General features: G+C 44.0%; 1 protein-coding gene across 1 annotated transcript in view; it reads left to right on the top strand.

The window, feature by feature from the left end:
* The window catches only part of LOC146649275 (glypican-1-like), a 50406-nt gene extending 26542 nt beyond the window's left edge, over positions 1-23864 (top strand). Inside the window, exons 2-10 of the mRNA XM_085386211.1 lie at positions 11378-11536; positions 13111-13328; positions 13593-13766; positions 15446-15611; positions 15741-15871; positions 16422-16559; positions 16788-16918; positions 22088-22263; positions 22599-23864. Coding sequence (XP_085242337.1) covers positions 11378-11536; positions 13111-13328; positions 13593-13766; positions 15446-15611; positions 15741-15871; positions 16422-16559; positions 16788-16918; positions 22088-22263; positions 22599-22783 — 1478 coding nt within the window. The 3' untranslated portion in view covers positions 22784-23864. The remainder of the gene's footprint in view (positions 1-11377; positions 11537-13110; positions 13329-13592; positions 13767-15445; positions 15612-15740; positions 15872-16421; positions 16560-16787; positions 16919-22087; positions 22264-22598) is intronic.
* The last annotated feature ends 2914 nt before the right edge of the window (positions 23865-26778 follow it).

Here is a 26778-nt window from a genome sequence, read left to right as displayed (position 1 = left end):
AAATTTCAAGTTATTAGGTCACAATTTTAACCTATTAACACGAAGATTACAGAATGAAAAGAAACATTCAGGGATGCAAGCAGGGTTATACGAAGCTTGGTTAGCATAGTTTGAATTAACCAATGGATGCAGCTACCGTGACGTCACAGATCAATTTCTGAAGTGTATTTTTACCATTTTGAAGCCTTGAGAGGAGAGTGGAAATCAGGTATTTGTTTGTGAAAACCTGCTGTTGGCTGCAGCACTGAGGCACAACTTTTACTTTCCGGCTCCTCGTCACGGTTTCACCACTCGCCATTTAAACAGTGGCAATATCCTATCCTGTTTTAGCAGTCCTTTTGACTCCCAACAACCACTCTTCTCTTGAGACTAGTGGTTGCAGACAGGTCTCCTGAGTGCCAGAGGCTTTATTCACTTGACCCTGCATTTCCACCGTGGTTGTCACACATAAAAATGGCAGACAAGCTAACGTCAGATTTCTGAAAAACCTCATTAGATTTACTGCACTGCCGTCTTGGCTTTGCCTAACTTGTATACTTTCAGTGGGGGAGCCAGCCTCGAGTGGCTTCTCAAACAACTGCTGGTTTTGGTACGTTCACCTTTTCAGTTTCTGCTTTTGAACTCTTTCCCATAAAGGTCGCTAACAAGTATGTTTGATGAAATGTCAAACATTAGACTTTGATTAAAAATATAGTTGTTTCTGATGATATTGTAGTCACAGAGTCTTAGTAGAAAATCAAGTCTGATTAGGACTTGACTTTGAATAGAGTAGATCTAAGATAAGTGGTGATCGGGTCAATTTAAAGCAGTCCACTTGAGCTCTAATTAGCTACTTCAGCTGAAAGCTCAAATATTCTGTTGCAGAGGGAAAATATATATAACGACTTTTTCAAACCACGTACATTCCCCAGTAAGAATTGATTTAGAATCAGTAAAAGAGTGGTTTCTGCACCATGCAGGAGATGATAAACACCTTATGGAGCAAAATAAATAAACAAATAAAAATCTTCCCATGAACATAAAAATGTATTTTACCGCAGGGCAAATACCAATTACGTTACTATACCCAGAGGCTGAACCGATATTGTCACGGCTGGCGGAGGGAGCCGTGTGGTGTGGAGGAAAAGGAGGACCCAAGATGCAGCAAACTGATGATACGAGTGATGTTTTATTTACAAAGGTGGTGGTGACAAAAACAGGCAACGAGGTATGAGTACTTTACAAACGGAAACCTAAACTGGGAGAAACTAAGTGACAAACCTGAGACCATACAAAAGGGGTGCGGGGCAGAGACAGGAACACCATAGAACGCAGAGGTAGACGGATGAATGCAGACGAGCCGACAACAGGCAGGAGAACACACAGGGCTTAAATACACACCAGTAATCAGGGGATGAGGGACAGGAGGGCAACACAGCTGGGAGAAATCAGAACTGACGGGACAGGGGAAATGTAAACTGAACACACTCACATCAGACAGAGACCTTCACAATAAAACAGGAAACTCAGACACGGGGAACCAAACAAGACACAGATCTAAACAGACAGCTTCACGAACAGATGGGGTGACACCATAGACAGACAGATACAGATGCAGACTCAGAGGCAGACCGAATATAACACAGAACTAAAACAATCATCATCTGGAAAATGATAACAAACTAAAAGCGCTGGGTCACCGACCAGGACCATGACAGTACCCCCCCCCGCAAGGGCTGGCCCCAGACAGCCCAAAACAAAAACAGACGACCAACCCAGGGCGGGCGGCGGGGGACCAACACCAAACAAAAAAAAAAAAAAAAAAAAAAACAAAAAAAACTCCAGTGACCCAAAAGAATTGATCAAAACACAACACACACTGGAGTCCCCGAACAGGGTCCCAAAATATAGTTCAGGAGGCCGGCCCGGCGGCTGACAACTCAGGAGCCTAGAATAGTTCATCTCCGGGGGCCGACCATGCGGAAGGCAGTGGCGGCGACGGGGAAACCGTTCAGGCGGCCGACCGTGCGGACAGCAACGGCGGCGCGAATGCAGGTCCGGGGGCCGACCGTGCAGACGGCAACGTGTAGGAGGTCGTCCACGCAGCAGGCGGGGGTGGCAACAGAAGTCCGGAGGGCGGCCACGGTGGTGATGATGCCCAACAAGCGGCCTGGCAGACGACCGATGATGTGAAGGTGGTAGTAGGGGAACCGAAGGCTGCGTGGCCCCTGCAGCCCCAGGCGAAGCGGAGGCCGGACCAGGCGAGGCTGAAGCCGACGCGGAGGCCGGACCAGACGAGGATGACGGCAGCGGGACGGCTGCAAAACCTGACGGCAGCGATGCTGCAGGAGGTGATGTGGAGATGTGCTGGCTGGGTCCTCCAGGACCGTCAGCCAACGAGGCGTGGTGCTGGGTGGGCTCCTCGGGCCCTCCAGCAGACGGCACTTGAGGCTGGCTGGGTTCTCCTAAACCCCCAGCAGAAGACACTTGAGGCTGGCTGGGTTCTCCAGAACCCCCAGCAGAAGACACTTGAGGCTGGCTGGGTTCTCCAGAACCCCCAGCTGACGAGGCGGGAGGCTGGACGGGCTCTTCGGGCCCTCCAGCGAGAACAGTCTCAGGACCAGTGGGCACAGGGGCCCCTGGAACACACAGGACAAAACCAGCAGGCGCACGGGCCTCTGGCAGGAACAGGTCAGAACCAGCAGGCGCACGGGCCTCTGGCAGGAACAGGTCAGAACCAGCAGGCGCACGGGCCTCTGGCGAACACAAAGCGGACTGCGGCTGCACAGAGCAGTGACTCAGCTCAGGCAGCGACAGCCAGATGCAGTCCTCAGCTGGCTTCTTGACCTCCAGGAGTCCAGAGTCGGCTGGGGGCTGGAACCCAGCCTCTGGGGAGGCCCTGGAGTGCGTCACAGTCTCTGTACTGGCCAGCTGTTGGGGACTGATTACTGCGTTATGTGGCGTGTCTCTCTGCTGGACATGAACAGGTGAAAAACAGTGCTTTTTGGGTTTGATGGACTCTACCAACTGAGCTATTGACTGGGCTATGGACTGTAACATAGTGTCTAATGAATCTGACTGTGACTGTAACTGGGCTATGGGTAGTGAGGCTGAATGTGATGGAGGTGGCGACTGAGCGGCTAACTGAGCTACCGGCGGGGCAGCTGACTCAAAAAACACAGCCCCGGAACAAACAGTCACACAGTCCAAAACAGAAAAAGGGTCCTTCTCACTCACCACAGCCGGCAGTTCCGAAGTCCTAATCTCCGGCTGTGGGGTGACGCGCCGACGGCGCGATCGTCGCTTCCTCCCGGGCAAAACCTCCGGCGGGCCGGGCAAAACCTCCGGCGGGCCGGGCAAAACCTCCGGCGGGCCGGGCAAAACCTCCGGCGGGCCGGGCAAAACCTCCGGCGGGCCGGGCAAAACCTTCACCGCCGGGCTGGGTTGGGAAGCGGTAGCGGCTGGAGGGCGAAGGTGCAGCTCATGAAGGAGGAAGTCTTGTGCTAGCGGGTGAAGCGAGTCCAGCAGCCAGGAGTGGGCAGAGATTAGCTGCTGTATCCTGGCTTCTACCGCGCGGTGAAACCCTTCCCCCTCGTGCTCGAGCCACAAGTTGACCAACCTTGAAACAGTGTCAATTAATTCCTCCCGAAACTCCTGGGAAGGTGCGGATGCTGCTGGGTCCATGTTGGTCGGCTCGTACTGTCACGGCTGGCGGAGGGAGCCGTGTGGTGTGGAGGAAAAGGAGGACCCAAGATGCAGCAAACTGATGATACGAGTGATGTTTTATTTACAAAGGTGGTGGTGACAAAAACAGGCAACGAGGTATGAGTACTTTACAAACGGAAACCTAAACTGGGAGAAACTAAGTGACAAACCTGAGACCATACAAAAGGGGTGCGGGGCAGAGACAGGAACACCATAGACCGCAGAGGTAGACGGATGAATGCAGACGAGCCGACAACAGGCAGGAGAACACACAGGGCTTAAATACACACCAGTAATCAGGGGATGAGGGACAGGAGGGCAACACAGCTGGGAGAAATCAGAACTGACGGGACAGGGGAAATGTAAACTGAACACACTCACATCAGACAGAGACCTTCACAATAAAACAGGAAACTCAGACACGGGGAACCAAACAAGACACAGATCTAAACAGACAGCTTCACGAACAGATGGGGTGACACCATAGACAGACAGATACAGATGCAGACTCAGAGGCAGACCGAATATAACACAGAACTAAAACAATCATCATCATCAGGAAAATGATAACAAACTAAAAGCGCTGGGTCACCGACCCAGGACCATGACAGATATGTTTTGCTGTGTCTGATACAAACCAGCAGCATGCCACCAGAACACTGACAGCGCAGCATTCGAGGGAGATTAATTAATGTGTACTTAAGTGACAAACTGAGATAAACAGACAGCTGCTGTCAAGTATTTAAATAAACTGCTGCTTCAACAATTTGTCTTTGATTAAATGTGAGTGCTGCCAAAGTAGGAATGGTGGCTTGTCTTATTCAAAGTTTGCTTGTATTGAAGTTTAATTTGAGTTTCAGTTTACTCAAAAGAGGACTGAGCGTAGTCTCACTTTACAGCCAGTCCTCTGCCCCGTGTCACCCCCATAATCATAATACCCTTCCTGTTGCAGACTGGGCTTGATTTGGGCCTTTTATCCCTGCCTGGATGACTCTCTGTTTGCCCGCAGAGCGATGCAGGTAATCTGTGCTGAGGTTTGCTCGCTTGTCGAGACGAGCTCAGGTATGTCGGGGCTATCCCAAGGAATTCAGGGGGTGGGGAGATGAAACAGCGAGGGTGTGATGCAGAGAAGAAAGTCACAGGCGTATGTTTTTGATGGGAAAAGGAAATGAATGCGGTCTCTTTGGCAACCAGTGTAAGCTGTCTGAAGGCAAAACTAAAAAGAAGGTTTGAATTAAATGGATTTGCTAATGATGAAGTGCAAAATACCCTGCAGCACAACCAGGTTCTATAATGCAGCACTTAGCTCCAGGAGGGCTGTGGGAGTCTGTGATCTCTACTTGGCATTAAAGGAATTTTTCCTCATAAATATCACATCATGCATTTCCACATAATCAATACCAAAGTATTTACCTCCTCGGGATTCACGCCAACCTCATGAGGTGAAAAACGTGTTCCTCCAATAAAAAACAGGATAATCTGTATTTAAATGGATTTTGCTTTCATTGCATTCTTTGATCCTTGATCGCCAACTTTACTCAAACCATACTCTACTTACACGTGGAGATTATTGAAAACAAGTTGATTTTTCAACAAACTTTTATATCGATGCATATCAGAAAATATATAGTATATCTGTGAGCAGTCAGCCAGTATACTGGCCAAATAATTCATGTTGATCACAAATACCAGTGCCCACATCCAACAGGCAAACTACAGAAAGATGTTCAGTTTGTGCACAACATCAAGTTGCCGCAGTAACTCATTCACTGCCGATCAGCTCTCCTGCAGTGTCGCATGTGTTTAGCCAACACTTACGTAGTAATTTTCAGGGGGATGCAGTCTGGTTAATTTTTTTAAAGATTGTTGGCAATGGCTTTGAATCATGCATGCACCTGAGAAACCACCCATCTGGAGTGTTCATCACCACGAGCAGCTGATAAATATTAACAGGGATAGCGCCATGGTAAAGACTGCGGCGACATGTTTTCACAGGGTTGCGTTAAGCTCAGCTGCCTTTTACGTCACAGCTGCTCTTTTGAAAACTTTAAATGAATTAAAAACACCAAACAAGTGGGTAGTGCTCTGCACGTGTATAACTTAGTGCGTGTGTGTGTGATTCTGCAGTCTTGTACAGTAATTATTCTGTTTTTTTTGTGATGACCAGTTTCCATTTTAGACGTTAAGAGTAAAAACAGGTTTTGCTGCTGTTGTTGTTTTTCCATCCTTGGCATCTTTGAAGGTTAAAGCTTGAGTTTACTTAGCTTAAGTAATAGTTTCTCACTGCTTCCTAGGTGACTCATCTGTTTTGGATACATAACCAAGGGCAGTGGTGAACTTGATTATTATACAACAAAATCAGAAACCTCACTGAGTTTGCCTCCTTCGAGTCCTATTCTCTCCCCTGTGCATGTTTGATCTCCTCTGTGCTCCTTTAACTTGATCTTCATTTTGAGGATACCTTTTGTATATATTGTACATATCTGACCAGTTCAGTGCACCTAGTGGCACCAAGCACTGTTCTGGTTGTTGTCCTTGACTTTTTAGTAGAATTCTATGAAGGCGGGTTTCACTCTGGGGATGAGTTTATGGTGCGAAACCCAAAAATAACAAGTGTAGTTCTGTTTATGCTCCATACCTGGCACCGTTGGGCTTGGAACTGTTGAAAACTGCTGGAAACTGCTCAGTCACAGCTGGTTATTGCTGCTGAAACCCTACACTAGAGATAAAATTAAACAAACAGTGGATTCACAGTGAATATGCAGATTTGAACAGTTGAGTTTTGAGTTGGGATTTAAACTGGGGGAGAGAACCAATGTTTCTTATTTCTGGTGGTAGAGAGTTCCACAGCCTGGGAGCAGAGCAGCTGAAAGCTCTGCTTCCCATGGTGGTGAGGCGGAAGGAAGGTACAGCAAGCTGGATAGAAGAAGAAGATCGAAGTGAACGGGCAGAACAGGTAGTGGTTAACAGGTCAGAAAGGTAAGGAGGAGCGAGGTTATGAATGGCCTTGAAGGTGAGCAGAAGAGGTTTGAATATTATCTGGAATTTCACAAGAAGCCAGTGAAGTTCCTGAAGAACAGGGGTCATGTGCTGGTAGGAGGGGGTTCTGGTGATAATGCGAGCAGCAGAGTTCTGAACCAGTTGAAGCTTATGGAGGGATTTTTGGGGGAGACCATGGGACGTAACAAGACTGTGGACAAGAATGGACTGGGTGTCATCAGCAAAACAGTGAAACTGAAGATCAAATTTGCAGAAAATGGTACCTAGAGGGAGGATGTATATTATGAAGAGAAGAGGGCCTAAAACTGAGCCTTGAGGTACACCAGAGGTGACGGGGAATAGACGAGAGCGGAATGATCTTAGTTGAATAAACTGGGAACGGTCGAGGAGATATGATTGAAACCAGGCGAGGGGTGTGTCAGAGATGCCGAGAGAGGAAAGTCTGTTTAGAAGTACAGAGTGAGAAATGGTGTCAAAGGCTGAGCTCAGATCTAAAAGGACGAGAATGGTGAGAAGACCAGAGTCAGCTCCGATTAGAAGATCGTTAGTGACTTTAAGTAAAGCATGTGACATGAGCGAAAACCAGATTGAAATCTCTCATAGATTATTAACTAGGTGTAAATGAAGTTGAGCTGCAACCACTTTTTCGAGTATTTTAGAAATGAAGGGTAGATTGGAAATCGGACAGAGGTTGTTACAGTTGTTAGGATCTAAAGAAGGGTGTGCTCATATAGACGACCAGGGGTAAAGCTAAGCCAGAAGTGAGAGATCAGCCAAAGTATTTATTTGTTTAGAGAGGTTCCTGGATATCTATTTTAGTTGAACCCTGTGAAAAAAAGAGAAGAATACTGGCATCTACCCTAGTGTGCAAATGCAGTGGTTGATATGCCAGCGCATGAGACCAGAGACGCTCCGCAAAGATGGGTTGAGTCCAAAGCAAACTTCATTTGAGGCAAAAATATTTCAGGAAGCTGCAGGTTTTAGGGATAAAAGTTAGGAAGTTTAAGACGTAGCTCAGAACAAAGGATTCACTTGTTAAACTCTGTCTGCAACCCCCACCCCCCACACACCTATTTGACATGACAATTGAAGGGCTCACATGTTTTATAACCTTCTAAAGCCATTAATACAACACATCTCGCTGCATACTTTAGCAATTCAGGAAATTTTTGCCTTTATACCTGATTGAATACCACAAATGTGGCCAATTCAAACAAAACCCAGCTAGGGTTGGGTAGCTGTTAACCTTGAGGCATGAAGCATTTTAAACAGTTGGGTGTAAATTTTACTATCAAATGCTTGAAAAAGTAGCACCCATGAATGATTTCTACCTGTCCAATCAGAGACAAATCTGCAGAGCTGTGTGGAAAATTGGCCAAACTGATCGTATAATATCAAACTGTATATTTGACTAAATATGTGATTGAATGTTTGGAACAACTGGCAGTGAGGCTGTAATTACGGCGCACAAAGATGAGGATTCAGTGATTATCGCCGGAAATCAGATTGAAAGGACTGTGGGCGTCGTGAAAATTCACAGCTTAAGTGTGAGGATGTGATTAGTGTTCTTTTTAAGAGCTTCTTCCAACGTGAGTTAATGATGAGGCTCGCCGCTCAGTGAAGAAGCAGGTGTGACTGGTAGATTTTTTTGAAAGCTCAGATGAGTGAAGCGTCTCATCTCAGACCTACACTTGACACTAAAGACCGAATGAAAGAGAATATCTCGGTGTTAGAGCTGATGGGCGTGTGACGGGTTTAACGCCGTGACTCTGTGCAAGGCAGTGAAACAAACATTATTCCAAATATCAAAAGCAGGATGTGAGAAACGAAGCAAGGTGATACAAAAGTCCTATTTCCTGCAATCCAGATGCCACCATTTATCTCGCTCTCGGTTATCGGTTAACACACACACACACAGAGTCACACACACACACACACACACACACACACACACACACACACACACACACACACACACACACACACACACACACACACACACACACACACACCACCCAGTGCCAATGAAAGATTCATGGAGCAGTGATGATGAAGGCATCTCCCCTTCTGCTCCACTTACTGCAGTGGACACACACACACGCACACACACACACACACACACACACGCGCGCACCCACACCAACAGACCTGCACACACACACCCGATTCCCGAAACTGTTAAGAAGGCAGAGAGCAGTGATGCACATAGCCTTGGGGTACTTACTCACCCTTAACCCTTCCAGACGTAGCCACATAAACACCCACACACACACACACACAAATCCTGAAGGCAACCAGTCCATGCTGCAGACTGCTTTTGAGACTTTGTGAATGTTTATTTGTGTATGTGGGGAAAAGAATATTCAATTTTTTTCAGTTTCTGGGAATCCCCATGAGACCAGAGACAAAAAAATAATAAAATGCTGAAGGCGGTACATTTTCACATTTTGATTCTGCATTTCTGTGATGTTTGAATGTCATGATCAGACAACGACCGAATTATTCGTTTTAAATGGAATGAAAATGTAATTCTTTTAAAAATATTTCCCAAAAGTTTTCAAACAGAGCAAGGAATTTTTAACACAGCTTTTCCAAACAGCCTAGTTTTATTCTGGATGCTCAAATTATTTTACTTTGCAGACAGAAACCAAATTATTTCAGAAAAAATAAAATACCAGGGTCAAAGCATAGCTGGATAACAGCCTGGAGTCGGTGGTTGTAGTTTTCAATAAGTCTCACACACATCTCCTGAGAAATCCCAGCCCGGTTTTCTTTGACGAATCTGCCTAGCTCCTCCAGATTCGATGGTTTGTGGCATATACCTTGGTCTTCAGTTCAGCCCACAGATTTTCAGTGGAATTCAAGTCAGGGCCGGTACATCCCAGTCAATCAATGTTCATTTTGGTCTTCGGGAGGTAGTTCTTCTCCAGGAGCGACGCATGTTCTGTATTCTTGTCGCGTTGGAAGACAAAGCGATGACCCGGACCCAGTTTTTGCCAAAGGATGCGCTTCCAGTATGGATAATCTTTCCAGACTTCAGCCTGGCTTGAACGTGTCACTTTTGTGGGAGTTTTTCTTGGTCTCCAACCTCTCTTCTTCGCGACTTTCCCATCTTGGTAAACACGTCTCTCACTAGTTTTCTTTAGCTAGTCTTTGAACTCTTTTGCTTCCATCCTCTGTCAGGCTTGTTCTGTGTTGTGTGTCTCTCTGAATGTCTTGATGATACTTCTGACTCCAGTTTTTACAACTTGGAATTGTTGTGATAGCTTTATCCTTAAATATAACTATATCCGTCTTCTGCTTTGTGAGCATCAACAATTCTTTTAGCCTAAATGGATTTCTTTTGCTTTTGGCATGATGATTTCTCAAGTGACAGCTCAAACTGTTGCTGAGGTTTTTAGAAGATAACCCTCAGTTTTAGCATTACAATGGAAAAGAACGCATCACTGCACAGCAGTGGTTTCTGCTATGGCTAAATATTATAAGGTCCATTATCAGAGGGCTGATAATATCGACCTTGGTAATTTTTGTTTCTGTTAAATAAATAATATTGTTTGCAAACAGATGAATGAATATGAATGAATATGTTTAGTAATGCTAAATGCAATATGGGCTCCAACGAGGGACTTTTACAAAACGATTACAGACTTTAAATCAAGTTTACACACTTCCTCAAAAAGTGCAGACACACAAATATACAGTCCGAGGGGAAAGCAGGGCAAAAAAAGTCATTGTTGGTGCTATATATGAATCAGCTATACTGTATACACTGTAAATAGTGCTCATCTTGTCTGAATGCATAAAACGGTTCCAGCAGTGTCATAAATATTTTATGAGAAGCACCCAAATTCTTTACTCTGGCAAAAACATAGAAAGAGAGTGTCCTGCAGCCAAGTTGTAATTAAGTAGCCAAATATTAGCAGAGCACTACACACAAGGAACACACAGCAGATACAAGTTCATTTCGAAGTTTTCAAATACTAATGCAGCAGTAACTAAAGTGGTCCAACAGCATCTGCATACATGCCAGATCCTGCTAATCATGTGAGACCGGAGGGGTTGGCGAATAAATAGAAACAAAGCATGTTTGTAATACGTTAAGATGTCTGAGATGAGATGAAAGATTTCTGTTGTCTCATTCTGCATCTTATCGGCACAACTACGTAGAGATTAGCCTCATTGTAATTGTAACATCTTGATGTTTGGCAGGTATTAATGTTTTAATCTTTCTGAGGAGGTTAGCAAGTAGATGTGGAAATACCTGCCAATTACAAAGCAAAGCTACAGCTGATTGGAGCGTGAGTTATTTTGCGCGCATTAATTTAGCAGAATACAATTTTGTCCTCTTTGTAGCTCTAGATTTAGATATATTACAACAGTAGACTCAACGTGCACTCAAATGTTAACCTAAGATGGCGCTAGATGCAAATTCAGGGGGGCCTCATACTGTCCAGCAGTAGCTGACATATTTCAATCTAAGATAAAGTGGTGAACTGACTGTTGCCATCCCGATGAGTGATAATAGAATCGGTTACAGCTCCCGTCTGCACCTCGCTCTTCTTTAAGCCCGGTGTTCGTGGTTGTTCGGGATGGTGGAAAACGGACATGTTCGAAAGCTGACAAGTTCATTTATTAGATAATGTCAATTCAGTTAAGCCCAATTAATTAATTAGTGTCCCTCTCACTGCGTCAGGTGAACATCTGAGGATGTGTCCTCAGGGCCCGACTTGCTGTACCAGCACAATGGAGGAGGACCTGGCCGGTTTGAGCACCAAAGAAACAGAGGGACTGATCAGAGAGGCCGGCAGGTCGCTGCAGGCTGTCTTCAATGGTCTCCACAGGAGCTTTGACAGTAAGTACGGTGTGTGTGTGTGTGTGTGTGTGTGTGTGTGTGTGTGTGTGTGTGTGTGTGTGTGTGTGTGTTTGTGTGTGTGTGTGTGTGTGTGTGTGTGTGTGTGTGTGTGTGTGTGTGTGTTTGTGTGCGAGACACTCATTACTAGCTGAGCTCGATAGCAAAGCTTCAGAAGTGAGCCCAGAGCAGTGTGACATTAGTGTGTTGTGTATCTTTTTGTTTGTTACAAGCTCTGCCCGTGCACACCGCTCAATACTACAGCTGGAGAGGGTGGGTGTGTGTGTCACTGTACAAAAGTGTGCGTGTGTGCGTCAAGGGGACCCCTGACTGGGTGCTATAATGAGAGCGGAGTTAGGCAGAAACAATGAAACACGATAAGCTGATCCCCTCATCTCAGGGGAGACACACACACACACACACACACCCACAAACAGAGGGGTGTCCCCTGGGGCAATGGCTGGTTCAGCTAATGAGCAGTTGACCCACTGAGGAGCCGTGTCTGCAGATCACTGCACATCAGAGGAAGAGAGAGGGATGTAAGGGAGAAAGAAGACTGAGATCTGCCGCTGCTAACACCAGCGAAACAGACGAATGCAACCAGAGAGAAATGTGTCATTAGCGCTGAGAAGAAACAATGTTTCAGGATAAAAATAAATAAAGAGAAAGACAAGTGAGAGCAGGAGGAGGAGGAGGAGGAGGAGGAGGAGGAGGAGAGGACAGTATTATTAGTCTGAAGGCAGCAGGCCACCTCGGTAGCAGTAACGTGGCCGTCCATCTGGATGTTGTTAGAGCAGACTGGCACTGGTACATGGCCTTTGAAGCATGAGGGAAAAGCCCAGACCAGTATACTGCAGAGACAGCTCGCTGACTCCCTCGTTCTCTCCTATGGGCTCTCGCTCGCTTTTTATCCATCTGTCTGCAGAGATAAATTAAACCTAAATAAATCTTAAGTCAAATATTATAAACGAAATGTGCGTGTTGACTGGGCAGTGAAAATAGTTCATCTGCATCGTGGCTGTTTAACAGAAAGGCCGTTAAAACAAAAATGACAAATGACAACGTGTGAGGTGAAAAAAGCCGTTTATAGTAAGAAAGTCGCACTGAAAACTGACGCCTTCCCCTCACCTCTCTAGAGTTTTACAGTCCACCTCGGTTGTTTTTAGAGTTACGGTTCAGCCCCATTACTTTGGCCCTGTCTCAGCAATATAGTCACTAGCTTCCACATGCACAGCCTGGCAGGTGCTCGTTCATCAAAATCCATCTGATAAACTCACTGTAACACTTCCTGCTCAGCACCAGCCTGCAGGTTTGGTATGATATCGGCCAGCTCTTGAATCTAGCTGCTAAAAAACGCCACATGGATTACTCAGCTCAGATGAAGCCAGACACAAATTAAAGGACATTTTTGGAGTGTCTGGAAACAGAAATCCAGATGATTGCTGTTGCTGTGTGTTCACTACACGTATAAATAGGTGTTTGTTTGCTACACTTGATGTGTCGAGCATGTGCATGTAATTCGCCTTGTTGTGGAGTTCTGGTTAAGGTGAGGCTCTTCTTCTCCTTCCCTCCTCCAGTGTATTTCACTGAGCTGCACGGTCGCTCCGAGCGCTCCCTGCAGGAGGTGCTGTCTCCTCTCGGCCCGCTGTACTCCCAGAACAGCCGTCTGTACGGGGATCTCTACACAGACCTGCGTCAGTACTATCGGGGCTCTGCTCTCAACCTGGACGAGAACCTGTCCGAGTTCTGGTCCCGCCTTTTGGAGCGCACATTCAAAGCCTCTGCACCCACAGATGTGAGTAAAGACAAAGTATCCTTTTTTTCAGAGACGCAAAATAAAAAAGGTGTGTAGGGAACTGACTCAGCTGAGAAAATAATGTTACAGCTAATTCCAGTTGGGTCCCCAAGTGTTGGCCAAACTGGAGATTCTTGATGTGGTTTGGGGAATTCCTTTGCCTTTGCTCTTGCTCTGGAAGATCTTGTATTTTTTCTAACAGCGTACCCAGCAACATATTTCATCCGCAGTGTGTCCACTTCCACTGTCACCTCTGTCTCACAGGTCAGCTTATCAGAGGACTACCTTGAGTGTGTTGCTAAGCAACAGGAGACGCTGCGGCCGTTTGGAGACGTCCCTCGAGACATGAAGGCGAAGGTGATCCGGGCGTTTGTCACAGCCAGGTCGTTTGTCCAGGGGCTGTTAGTCAGCGCAGATGTGGTCAGGAAGGTCTCACAGGTGAGCGTGCATGCTTGTAATACTCATTTAGGTGTTGGGATCCTCCCTCTTTGGGGGAGAAATGGCAAGTCCCCGTGAGGTATATAATTAAATATGAGAATGAAGCAAGTAGCAGTTCAGGTTCAGGTTAGGGTAAAGCCACATGAACTCAGTGAAAGGCAAATGATGTCCACTGAAGTCATGGAAACACGAACGTCTGCACACACAGCCTGTGTGTGTGTGTGTGTCCAAGGCCTGCCTGGCGTAGTCCCAGGAAAGCAGAGATGATGGCTGCATGATCGTCACACCCTGGCTGCCAGAGAAAATGTCCCCACCCTACAAATGAGAAACACAAAGATCATCAGAAATGAAGTGTCAGACTCTGCCATGAGAACAAAACTCTCACTTGGAGGGATGACAGCAAATTATGGGTGTGATGATGTTTTTTTGTTTTTTTCCAGCTCTTGCTGCAGTTTTCTCATCTCTCGGGGACGGAGCACGTCAGATTTGGCTGTTTGTTTTTTGTCTGCGTTTTATGGTTTGCAGCCTCCTCTCTTTTAATGTTTGATTTAGGACACAAAGAACAAGAGCAAGGCATGCCTTCGGTTCATCACTCGTCCCAGATGCCAGTATATCAGCAGTGCATAAATCTTTGTTTTTTTAAAAGCAGGAATTGGGTAGTGTTAAGCCCATTTTCCCAAAACTCGGCATGTTTCTGGTTTCCCGTAGGTTCCATTCATTTCTGATTGATATGAAAATCTGAGCACATTCTTGAAACCTGCTCAAGTTGTGCACTCCATCACAGCACATGTAGCCCACCTCGTTTAGTTTTTGTCAAAACTTCATTAGCAGCGCAGACTTTTAAACACATGAAAGACATTATCGCATGGAAAAATGTGTGACGCAAATGAACGCAGACCTCGCGCTGACAGCGACTGTTTCCACACGAGCAGGTCTCGAGTGTGTGCTGACTGAGCTTCAGAATGCACAGAGATGAATGTGTGAGGGTATGCAAGAGAGCACGGCGCTTATTAAAATCAGACAAACACACCTTTGTGTGCTGTTGTTTCTCTGATTTGAAGCGTCCCACTCTGAGATGTGACAGCAGTCGTGGTGAAGCTGACAACATTTCACGACTTGGGTTCATAATCAGAAGCTGAGAGAGCAGCAGTGTTGTAAAAAGACAGACAGGCAGGGTCATCATTGCCTTCCAGTTGCGCCTGTATTTCATATTATGCTGCGATAGCGCCCTCTACTGTGTGTTTTTTAATTAGTTCCCTCATTGAAAGGACAGGGGAAAGAACTAATTTCTGTTTTTTACTCCTTAGCAATGAAAGACAGAGGGGGGCAGGTTGACAATAGCGTGGGTGGACAACAAACTTTGTGAAATAACGTGAGAAAGAGGCAATATAGGATTTACAAAATAATGCCAGAAGTGCAGCTACTAAAAATCTCAGACAAGTTCAGATCTCAACATCAAGGGTTAGGGTTAGGTCAGAAGGTTTTTTGAAAATCTTGTGAATCCAATAACTAGAGAAGGAAATCACCTGGGATTTCACATTTGCACCACAGGTGCATCTCCTGAGGCGGAGGGGTAGCGCTGGTGACTGCCAATATTTTTTGTTCTGTCTTTTTCCCTGTAAGAAACATAAACTTCCTTCTTTTTGAATGAAACTGACTCTTCCATTCACTCATACCAGGTTTCTCTGAGTCCAGAGTGTGAGAGAGCCTTGATGAAGCTGCTATACTGCCCCCATTGTCGTGGCGTGGCCTCTGCTAAACCGTGCTCCAGCTACTGCGCAAACGTCATGAAGGGCTGCCTGGCCAATCAGGCTGACCTGAACCCTGAGTGGCAGAACCTTATAGGTGAGACACAATGAAAATCTTACTAATCCTCTGAGAATTCACTTAAATAGTTTATTTAACAATTCTGCTAAACAAAAAAATCGAAAAACACTGCCCGGTTAAAGTCGCTGTCCTCACTCCCCTGTTAAGACACGATGATCCAGGTGGCGTCTAGCTTCAGCACAGAGCCCAGCCTCGACGTGGTTCTTTCTTCCATCCCAGTTCGAATCTACGAGGCGGTGCACTACCTGCAGGAAAACATGGATGCTTTTACAGCTAAGGCAAGCTTGTCTGACTCAACACCTATATTAGTTTTTTATCTCCAAATAAACAGCTCATCATCCAAACCTTTTACTTCTGTACTGGTTTTATTCCCATGTTAAGGAACATACAAAGTCATATAAGGACAGAATGGTGGATCCATAGTTTAAACGTTGACACATTAGTTCACACATTTGTGTAACCAGGAGAAACGAATCCCTTTGGGGGTTGCATGGGGAAGGTTGTCTGGCAAATGAAACATACAGCTGCTATGGTGACCCCTTGTGAATAAGGGATCATAAAGAACGTAGCACCATCCAGATAAGTCCGTCAGAAGAATGGAGAGCATTATTAGCTTACATAGTTAGCCACAGATATACTGATAGTGATCTGCTCCTTTAATATATACCGATTAATATACTGTCAGTGCAAAAGGAGCTGAGATTTTCAAATGCTTGTCTGTGGCGCCATCTAGTGGGTGAATTAGATATCACCAATGTAAACTTAGCTAGTAAATACCTCACGGTGTGTGCATCTTTCTATCTGTCTTTGTGTCTTTTGTGCTTGTAGGTGTATCAGACGTGTGGAATGCCAGGAGAGCCAGGAACAGGAAGTCCCACCCCTCATGAACAGAAGAAGAAGAGTGGCTCCTTGACTGCGTCTGAGTACAAACCCTCCCCGACTGCTGGACTCAGACTTGAAATGCAGGTGCATACATCTAAAGTACACCACACCTGTGTGTGGTGTACTTTAAAAATAATGATTACATACTTAACGACAGCAAGCATCAGTGGATTTTCATGGATGTAAGCGCAAACGACCGGCTGAAGAGCTCAGCAGAATTTCTTTTATCGGTGTTTGCATGGCTTTTAAGAGTGAGACTCCATCACTTTATGTATTGTTTATAAAGACTGTTTGCACTCTCTTTGTTGTTAGGTATCGGATCTATCCAGTAAGCTGAGGGAGATGCGTCAGTACTGGATTCAGCTTTCTTTGGCACTATGTGGCAAACTGGCACCTGGAGGCAACAGTCAGGACAAATGCTGGAATGGTATCACTAAAGCCAGGTAGGGAAAAAAAGCAGGAAATATGCGCATTAATGTTGATTTTAAAAAACAAGCCTGAACCTAACCTCTTATATGTTTTTCTCTGTTTACTTATCTATACATCATATAAAGATTATTACTTAACCTCCCTGCATTTATCTTCAGCATTAATGTGGGGCTGTTATTCTCATTTGAAATGTTTTTATTCATGCACTTTGCTAGAGCAGCTTTGTATGATTCACATATCAAAATAATCCCTTAATATAGTACACAGGACCATGGTGCAGCCCCTCAGTTAATCCACACTCTTCTTCCTTTAAGCCAGCTTCTGCAGATTGGTTTTGCCCCCCTCTTAAAGAAAAGATGTGGACAGCAGATGAGTGGAGCTGCTGTGCTCACAACCAGAGCTGTGTGTCTAAGATGAGCATATGACCCTTGTCACCTCTGTCAGAGCTGAGAATAGAAATAAAATGGAGTGTTTCAAGTTAGCTGGAAGTCTGGGCTTTTGGCTTATACAGATGTGATCGCACAGGAGTCTCTGCGGACTATGATGTTTGCAGACGACACTGAAGTGAGAGGTGGAAGAGACTCTGGAGAGTTGGGGGTTTGCACTGGAGAGAAGAGGAATGAAATTCAGAAGAATACATGTGTGTGAATGAGAGAGAGAGACAGGTGGAAAGGTGAACATAGAAGGGGTAGAGGTCGTGACAGTAGATGAGTTTAGATACCTGGGTTCAACCATGCAAAGCAGATGGTGCACAAGAGAAGTGAAGAAGAGAGTGCAGGCAGGATAAAGTGGGTGCAGATGAGTATGAGGGCTGATTTGTGACAGAAAGACAGAAGCAAGAGTGAAAGGAAAGGCTTACAAGATGGCAGTGAGACTATCTTGGAAACAGTGAGACTGACAAAAAAACAGGAAGCCGAGCTGCAGGCGGCAGAGCTGAAGATGATTGTGATTTTGATTGTGAACTACCAGGATGGACAAATGAGTACTTCAGAGGGGCATCTCAGTTTGAGGGGTTTGGAGACAAAGTTAGGCTGAGTTAGTCTGGACATGCGCAGATATATCAGACAAATGATGCTGAATATGGAAGTGCCAGGCAAGAGGAAAAGAAGAAGACCACAGAGAAAGTTCAGGGATGTAGTGAAGGAGGACATGCAGAGGGTTGATGTGCCAGTGGAGGATGCTGGGGGTTAGGGTGAGATGAAGGCAAATGATCTGTTGTGGCAACCCCTCAAGCTATCAAGTGAAAGAAGAAGACAAAAGTTCATAGTCTATTTTGTGTGTACTTTTTTCTTTTTAGGTTTTTGTTGTTTTTGACTGCATTCCTTATTCCCACATGCACTTGTTACTGAAAGGCAGGAAGGCAGTTAGACATCCCACCTTCATCCCAACAACAACTGTTGAGTGAAGTTTCATTCCAAAGAGAACGTTTCTTTTTAATACTTAAAAACTGGAAAATGCTTCTAAAGAGAAGAAGCCAAACATCCAGCTTCTGATGAAGCTGCGAGACACAGGCCTCCTCTTCACGTTGAAAGCCATTTGTAGCACCTGTGTCAAAACAAAGCAGGCATCAGTTCCAAGGTGCCGAACTTACATTTCTTCCACATACAGTGATTCCAAATCCCAGCAGAAATCCACATCCTGCGACACAGGTATTCATGGAAACAAAAGAACACACCCCTGTGTGTTTTTCTGCCTCCCTTAATCCATGTGCAAATGGATTAGAGAACAATCTGAGGATCCGGCCACGCTTCACACGTGCACACACATTCGCACCTCCCTTTCTTTAAAGTGCTTGGATTAGGGCCAACTAAACATCAAATATGTGCTGTGCCTCTGTGTGTGTGAATAATGTGAAAGAGGCCATGAAATAAAGATGAATTGCTGACTGTGTGTGACTGTGTGTGATAAAGAATATGCCATTAATACTCGCTTGCAGCTTTGCAGTGACATCTTGTGGTTTTCTGTAGAGCTCAATAGATATCAGACGCAGAATTACAACAGAAATCCTGTGGAAACAATAACTCGGCATCATCACACATCTTCTTTCAGTAGGATTGTGTCATGGTGCCCAAATTGCAATAACAAGTTCCTTCTCCTCACATACAAGGTCTTGAATAATCAGACTCCATCTATCTTTGGTTCTGTGGGTGTGTCCTGCTTCCACCACTAGGGGTGCAGTCAAATAGTCAAAAAAAGGACCTGCTTCCTCCTTCTACTACACATTGTTCTTTGACTCTAGTGGAAAATGTCATGAAGAAAGAAAGTTGTGAAGGCGAATTCATACTGACTAAGGAAGAGTGTCTGTTCTGTTGAACCACACTGTTCAAAAGAGGGAAAACAACATGTGCATCTTACTTGTTATGTGCCATGTTGTTTACGTGTTTGGCTCCTCCCATCAGAGTATGAGTGGGACTGTGTTTTTTTTCCCTTCTCCTTCCTACAAGGTGTGTGTTGGCAGAGACATGCAGCGACTGCTAATTGAGTGGACAGCAGCCTCTTAGCCTCCAGCTGACAGCCACCTTGCATCTCTCCTTGAGCCAGCCAGTTGCTCGTAGCTTTGAGTGCTTGTGTGAGAATCCTGCACTTAAATCCTTTAGTGAACAGCGTGAGCTCATTTGTATTGCTGGTAACGTGGCGGCTAGCTGAGAGCATTTTAAAAAATATCGTTTTATAACTAGAGAACTGCAAATTCAAAGCACTGTAGCAGTTAAATGGGAATAAGAAGCCATTTCTTTGATGAAACACTTTGTCTCTTGTTTAGGAGCATAGACTAGAACATTGTCTTCTGTTTGCCTTTTATTTTTGGTCAGGGGAGAGCAGGAAACGTTGGTTTGTTGTTTTGGTGAAGCAAATAAATTCCTGCTTAGCATCTTTGGCTGTTAGGGTGCCGGTCTTTTCTTGAGAGTCGTGTCTCATGTTGTGTTTAGGTTACCCCGAAGGCTAGGGCACGTAACATGAATTGGGAGCTTGAACCTGGGACCTCTCACACCTTTCTCACCCAGAGACAGAAACACCTGGGGGGAGGAGAGAAAAAGTACACACCCATATATACTGTAGTGGGAGATGCCAAACATATAAACAAACTGGCAACTGATCCTTGATCTTGACATACTTCACCGCATCATTTCCTCCTTTTTTTAAGCCTGTCTATAAGTGAAGAAAAATTCCCCCCATCCATCACTTATCCAATTCAGAGTCCTGTGTGTGTGTGTGTGTGTGTGTGTGTGTGTGTGTGTGTGTGTGTGTGTGTGTGTGTGTGTGTGTGTGTGTGTGTGTGTGTTATAAATTACTTTAATGATGATCCTAAAGTCTGGGGATTCTGGCTACAGCGGATATAACTAATGCAAAGTGAACTATAGCTAACATTAAACACAACGATCAATTAATATAGCGCATAATCTTGATTTAGAGAGCTAATATAAATCCACAGTATGTTCTTCACATAAGGCGATAGCTTGATGAGAAGTAGATCCTGTTACAGCAGCTGTGGGTTTAGCAGCCTGCTGTTGAAAATTCTAAACAAATCAGCAGGCTGTAAATTGGGGAACACTCATAGTTAATATTTACATGATCTGCGTCACTTTGTCAGTTTATTTTGAATCATTTAATGGTCGGATGGTGAGTAGCTATGAGTTATGGGATCTCATTATCTCCTTTCCTTTCATAAAGGATGGTGCAGTTTGTCCTATGCCAGAGGAGGTGATAATGAAGCATCGAATGACCTTTTCTAAGTATTTAGAGAATTCGAACGGCTCTTATTATGGCTGCCATGCAGATACCTCTGGGTCGCTTAACTCAGTTAGAGACCTTCCTAAGCAGAATTGACTATTCGACCGCGCCCCCGGTCTCCTGTGGAGCCAGAGCACAGCTGTCTCCACTTACAGGGTAGCCGTGATAGGAAGCTGTGGAGAGGAGTTTTTGGATGGGCGTAGAGCGGCTTTAGGCTGAACCTTTTAATGAAATTGTGTTTTATTTGTAAATTTGCCTTGTTTGAGTCTTTTCATAAAGAAAAATACATGAATATATTGGCTGAAAGAGAGCTTTAGGCCTAAATGCAAAAGTGAGTGGTAGGCATATAGTGACTCAGACCTCACGCGCCTGCAAAGATATTTGGCTGTCTGAGACAAAAGGAAGTTTTAGTTTCTTGTTTGCATAATAAGTTCTTTGCCACAGCATACTTTGTCTTATTTATGCCTACATTTTATTATTTAATTACAACAGAAAGTTAAACAAAATCACACCCCTGCTCGTCCATTGCACCGGGACATGTTGATCTCTTTCGGCTGGTTTCCCAGGCACAGATTTCTAGACTTGAAGATCCTGATTGGAAAAAGTATTTGGTCTAGGATTAGGCATAATCCATGTCTGGAAAAACTAAGCCCTGATGATCAATGCTAAAAACACTGGCCCACAATTGAAAAGAGATGCTTACTCCTGACATAGCTGGGGTGGCTGACACAGCAGCGTAGGTGTCAGTCTGAAAGGGGTGTAAGTCAGAAGGCCAATTACACAACCAGACTTTGCACAGCTCCATCAGGAGTCACAAAGGGTTTATGTAATAGTTTTTCAAACACAGCACTCCTCACGACTTTTAATGTTTCTCAAGCAGTGTCTTGCTGGATGAAATACTTTAAAAATATAATAAATAAAAATTATATAATTTTTTTTAAAAGGGGTTTTTTCTTTCTTCTGCAGCACTGATTTTACTATCCACTGGTGCCCATTTCTTAAAGCTTTGGGACTAGGTATTGTATTTTCCAGTTGAGGATACTCACAAGTACTTGTTTTCTTTTGCATAACCACAGGCTGCACGACTGTGCTTTTAACACCACAATATAGCTGCGCAAACTCCCTCTACTAAGACTCGTCTGGCTGTTGGGGTTCTCTCTGTATTGTTGTAGGGTCTTTACCTTTCCATACAAAGTTATTTGAGGTGAATGTTGCTGTGATTTGGTGCTATAGAAAAAAATAACTAAATTTAATTTAATAGTAATTAACTGCATTTGAGAAAACCCCGAAGGCTAAGATAAGCTAAGGAGTGCCCATAAAACCAAATATTGATGCCTCACAGTCCGCTGAGCACACACAAGCTCTGTCATCAGCGATAATGTGACAGTCATAAGGCAGTGATTTAAGCTATGAGCATCATGCTTCTATTCCTGTCGCTTCTCATGGCCAATTAGGTACCTTCCAGAAGTGATGGGCGATGGTTTGGCCAATCAGATCAACAACCCAGAAGTGGAGCTCGACATCACAAAGCCAGACATGACCATCCGGCAGCAGATCATGCAACTCAAAATTATGAGCAACAGGCTGAAAAATGCACTGGATGGCAATGATGTAGACTTCCAGGATGCAAGTGAGTGATCTTCTGGTAAAAGTAGATACCAGAAATAGTTGTTTTATATCATACTGATTCTGCAAGTAGATCAAATGCACCAGCTCTCTTGTGTCGGGGGTCTTATTCCCTAGAGTTAATGAGACCTGGGATTTAGGGACAAAATATTCCCTATGAATGGTGTAATTAAAAGATTAATTGCATTCAGGAATTTCAGACGGACCCAAACACAATTGGGTCAATTATAAAGAGCAGCTGAAGGTGACATTTAATAAAAAAAGCTTCCACTGGTCTTTAAAGAATTATTTCACAGTTTACCGTTAACAGTGTTTTATCCGTATCGCTCTCTTTTCCAGGTGATGACATCAGCGGCTCTGGAAGCGGTATGTGTGTAGGTGGCCAGTGTCCTCGTAGCAGACCAGGATTGTATGCCTACTCGCCGGACAACAACCGAGTCAGAGGCGCGGCCGCGTTCCAAACCGGCTTCTGTAGCCTGCTGCTCCTGCTCCCGGTGACCCTTCTGCTGCTGCTTCAGCGATGATGGACCACCGCCGCCTTCGGTCGAGAGTTTGAAGTCAAAGGCAGGGCTGAACCATGGGAAGGACAAACGGGGGTTCAGCTTGAGGAAGTAACTTTGCCAACAAAAATAAAACCTACAAAAAAACCATAAAAAAATAAATAAAGGAGACATTTGTGGAATGAGAAGACATTTTCATCGACTCAGAAGAGCAAAAACTGATTGTATTCTTTATTTTACTGCGTTTACATATGTCTTAGCTTGCTAGCGTGTTTTTGGAATGAGGACAGACAAATAAGTGATGACAAAGAAGACTCTGATGAAGATAATGATGTCTAATTGTGTCCAATCAGCAGGCTGCAGAGGCCTGTGAAAACATGTTCGGTGCCCTGATATACAAACAAGATTTTTCTTGGTTTTTTTAATTTAATTTTTTGTTATTTCACTACTTGAGTCAGAGTTGTCTACCTTAACAAACATTGTGTACGCTATAAATGTTCGTGTACATTAGCTTAAAGGCTGGCATCATATCGAGTCATGAATGTACAGTATAATACTCTACTGGCGAGGAATTCCCCGTAATCTGTGATGTCGTCGTCCAGAAGTCTTGGTGTCACTGCTTTAAGCGGACAGACTCAGTGGGATTTGTTCGAAATATTGCAGATAACTGATCACAACCCTGTCATGTATCAGATGTGCTGTACTGTAAACCCAACAATTTCAAACTGGCTTTCAGAAGGAAGCTGAAACAACCACTTCTTTCTTTTTTTTAATAACAACTCATGATCTCTGTGAAGTGAGCAGCCTCGTTGACGCTCTTAAACTCAAGCACACACAAGCAGTTTCCTTAAGTTCTGTTTTGTAAAGACAGGAGAATGCGCACGATTGTTACACATCTGTTTGCAGTAAACACACACACACACGCACACAAAACTCCACAGAGAAGGTAAAATCCAGAGAGGACCATTTGGGGAATGCTTGCTTGTGTTGAGGCTGATGTACGGTCGGTCAAACCAAAGCTTATTACACACACGTGAGAACCCTTCACCAGGTTTTATACTCCATACGCACCAGAAAGAAAAGAAATGGTTTAAAGTTCCTGCAACTTTTGTACATACAGGATATTTGTGAAATAGTGTGTGCATTAGCCTGGTGATCATTTACTTGGCATGCCTGTCTTCAAGCTGCAGCACCATACTGCTACATATGGAACTTCTGATTCACGCAAATGTGTTACGCACACACACACACACACATTTTTCACTCTGTGTATTGAGCCGGGTTTTTTTATACATCAGTGTATCCAGTCACACATTTCATTCATTAAACTCTGTTTGATTGTAGTTGTGGGTTTTTTTGTCATTGATGTGAAGAAATAGGTCAGCAGTTTGGCAAAATGTGACTAGAGTCTTCGAGATCTTCATGAGAACATTAATAACACATTCAAGTGTGTTTTTAAAAGTAAAGCTACAGACAAAAGCCAGTTAACTTCGTATTTATTAAGAGTGGAACTGGGTGTTATGTGGCACGTTATCTGAGCTGATCAACAAGGTAAAAAACACACATTTTTGTTTTTACACTTCAGTTTCTTTTTTTCTTCACAAGCATTAAACCAGTTCATGGCTGGAAAAAAAGGAATTTCGTGTTAAAATCCTCTACTTCACATCAGAAATAAACAGCCTGATACAGAAAAAGTTATTTAGCCTCTATAGCATTAGATATATAGAGTTCCACTTTCAGGGCATTTTACAAGGGATGCATTTTTATAAAGCTCTGAATTATATTAAAGTTTAAAACTATGCATGGTTAAGGGTGTGGGCACTTTGACAGGTTACTTTACAGTTTGTTGTTTCTTTTTGGAATTACAGCAAAAAACATTTTTCAATGTGGTGAATTTTCCTAACCATCTGATAATTATGAGCTCCAGTTTGAGTTAAACCATAGGTTTACTGAGGTTTTGCAGACACCCCTACGACATCATTTTGGATGTGTGACAATCAGGGTGACGATGTAGGATGAAGTGAAGCCCGCAGTTGTCCAGGCCTAGAGACCAGTGCTGGGGAAATCTAGGGGAAAATGACTATTCCCCTGAGTTGTGAGAGGTTATTGGAAAACGATTCCTAAAGTAAAATTCAGACAGGTCTAGGGAAAAATCTATATTCCCCAACTGATTGGCAAAAATCTCCTTGTGATTGCTTTGCTAGCAGATTGCTGTGGTGGTTATTTCACAGACTTGTCTAAAAACACTGACCACTTACTCTACATCGTGCTAGAAACCTGAATATTAAGTTTGCCTTCCTCCTGCTTTCCTGTTTTTTTTGTGTTTGCCACACTTAAATGTTTGAGAAGATTAAACAAATGTAAATATTAGACAAAGATAACAGACGTAAACACCAAATGCAGTTTCTAAATGAAAGTGTTTATTATTAAGGGAGAAAAAAAATCCAAACCTACATGGCCCTGTGTGGAAAAGTGATTGTCCCCAAGCCTAATAACTGGTTGGGCCACCCTTAGCAGTGAGTCTCATGAAGCACTGTTGAAGAAGGGCGCACTCATCTTTGCAGAATTGTTGTAATGCAGTCACACTGGAGGGTTTTTGAGCATGAACCGCCTTTTTAAGGTCATGCCACAGCATCTCAATCGGATTCAGGTCGGGACTTTGACTTTAACTTTTGTCTCATCAGTCCCATCAGTATTTTTCCAAAAGTCTTAGGGATCATCAAGAAATTTTCTGGCAAAACTAAGATGAGAATTTATGTTTCTTTGCTCAGCAGTGGTTTTCCTCTTGCAACTCTGCTATGCATGCTAATTTTGCCCAGTTGCTTTATTATGGTGGAATCATGAACACTCTCTTTAACTGAAGCAAGTGAGGTCTGCAACTCTTTGGATGTTGTTTTGGGGGGGTTTTGTGACCTCTTGTGACCTCGCTGCACTCTTGGAGTAATTTTGGTCAGCCAGCTACTCCTGGGAAGGTTCACCACTGTTCCATGTTTTTGCCATTTGTGGTTAATGGCTCTCACTGTGGTTTATGGAGTCCCACAGCTTTAGAAATGGATTTATAACTTTTTCCACACTGAGAGATCTCAATTGCTTTGTTTCTCACTTGTTCCTGAATTTTCCTTGGATCACAGCACGATGTCTGGCTTTTGAGGATCTTTTGGTCCACTCCATTTTGTCAGGCAGGTCCTATTGAAATGATTTCTCGATTGAGAACAGGCGTGGCAGTGAGCAGGCCTGGGTGTGGCTAGAGAAACTGAGCTAAGCTTTTCACAGTTAATTTATGTTATAACAGAGGGGCAATCGCTTTCACACTTAGGTTTGGATTCCCCCCCTTAATAGTAAACATCTACATTTAGAAACTGCATTTTTGTGTTTACTTGTCTTATCTTTGTCTAATATACATACATATTGATTATCTAAAACATTTAAGTGTGACAAAAATATAAAAAATAGTAATTTTGGAAGGGGGCAAACACTTTTTCACACCACTGTAGCCACCGTGATCTGACTGAATCACACTCCAGTTAACTCATCGTAAGTTGGTGGCCAACAAGCATTTCCTGGATAAACTGATCTGACAGTTGGAATGATTAAAACTTATAAATCTGACTTAATGATTTATGCATTATAACCCAAGATGAACAATAAAGACCTCACCTTTGCAGAGAATAATTATCCCATAGACTTGTATAGGACCACAAGTCTTTTCCAACCACAACCATTGCCCCTTGGTGGATTAAGAACTAATGCAGATTTAAGGCACTTCTGCACTTCACACTTCAGACCCAGAAGCCGTCATTTACACTGTCTATGAGTGAAATGCAAGTGTTTTAATAGTAGGTTACTTAGCACTAAGCAGGTATCAGTAACTGCGTGATACACCCAATAGAAATAAGCTAATTAATCTACCCACTATCAACCTAAAACCAGGATTTCACTCTCTTTTCGAAATATGGAAACCTCTGGCTCTGAAAAACAAAGATGGCGACAACTGTAGTATGAAACCAAAACAAAGCAAT

Source organism: Rhamphochromis longiceps, linkage group LG17 (assembly GCF_057381845.1).
Source record: "Rhamphochromis longiceps isolate RC_006_pf linkage group LG17, R_longiceps_female_GT1.1, whole genome shotgun sequence".
NCBI classification, from domain to species: Eukaryota; Metazoa; Chordata; class Actinopteri; order Cichliformes; family Cichlidae; genus Rhamphochromis; species Rhamphochromis longiceps.
This window is presented reverse-complemented; position numbering and strand designations above follow the sequence as displayed.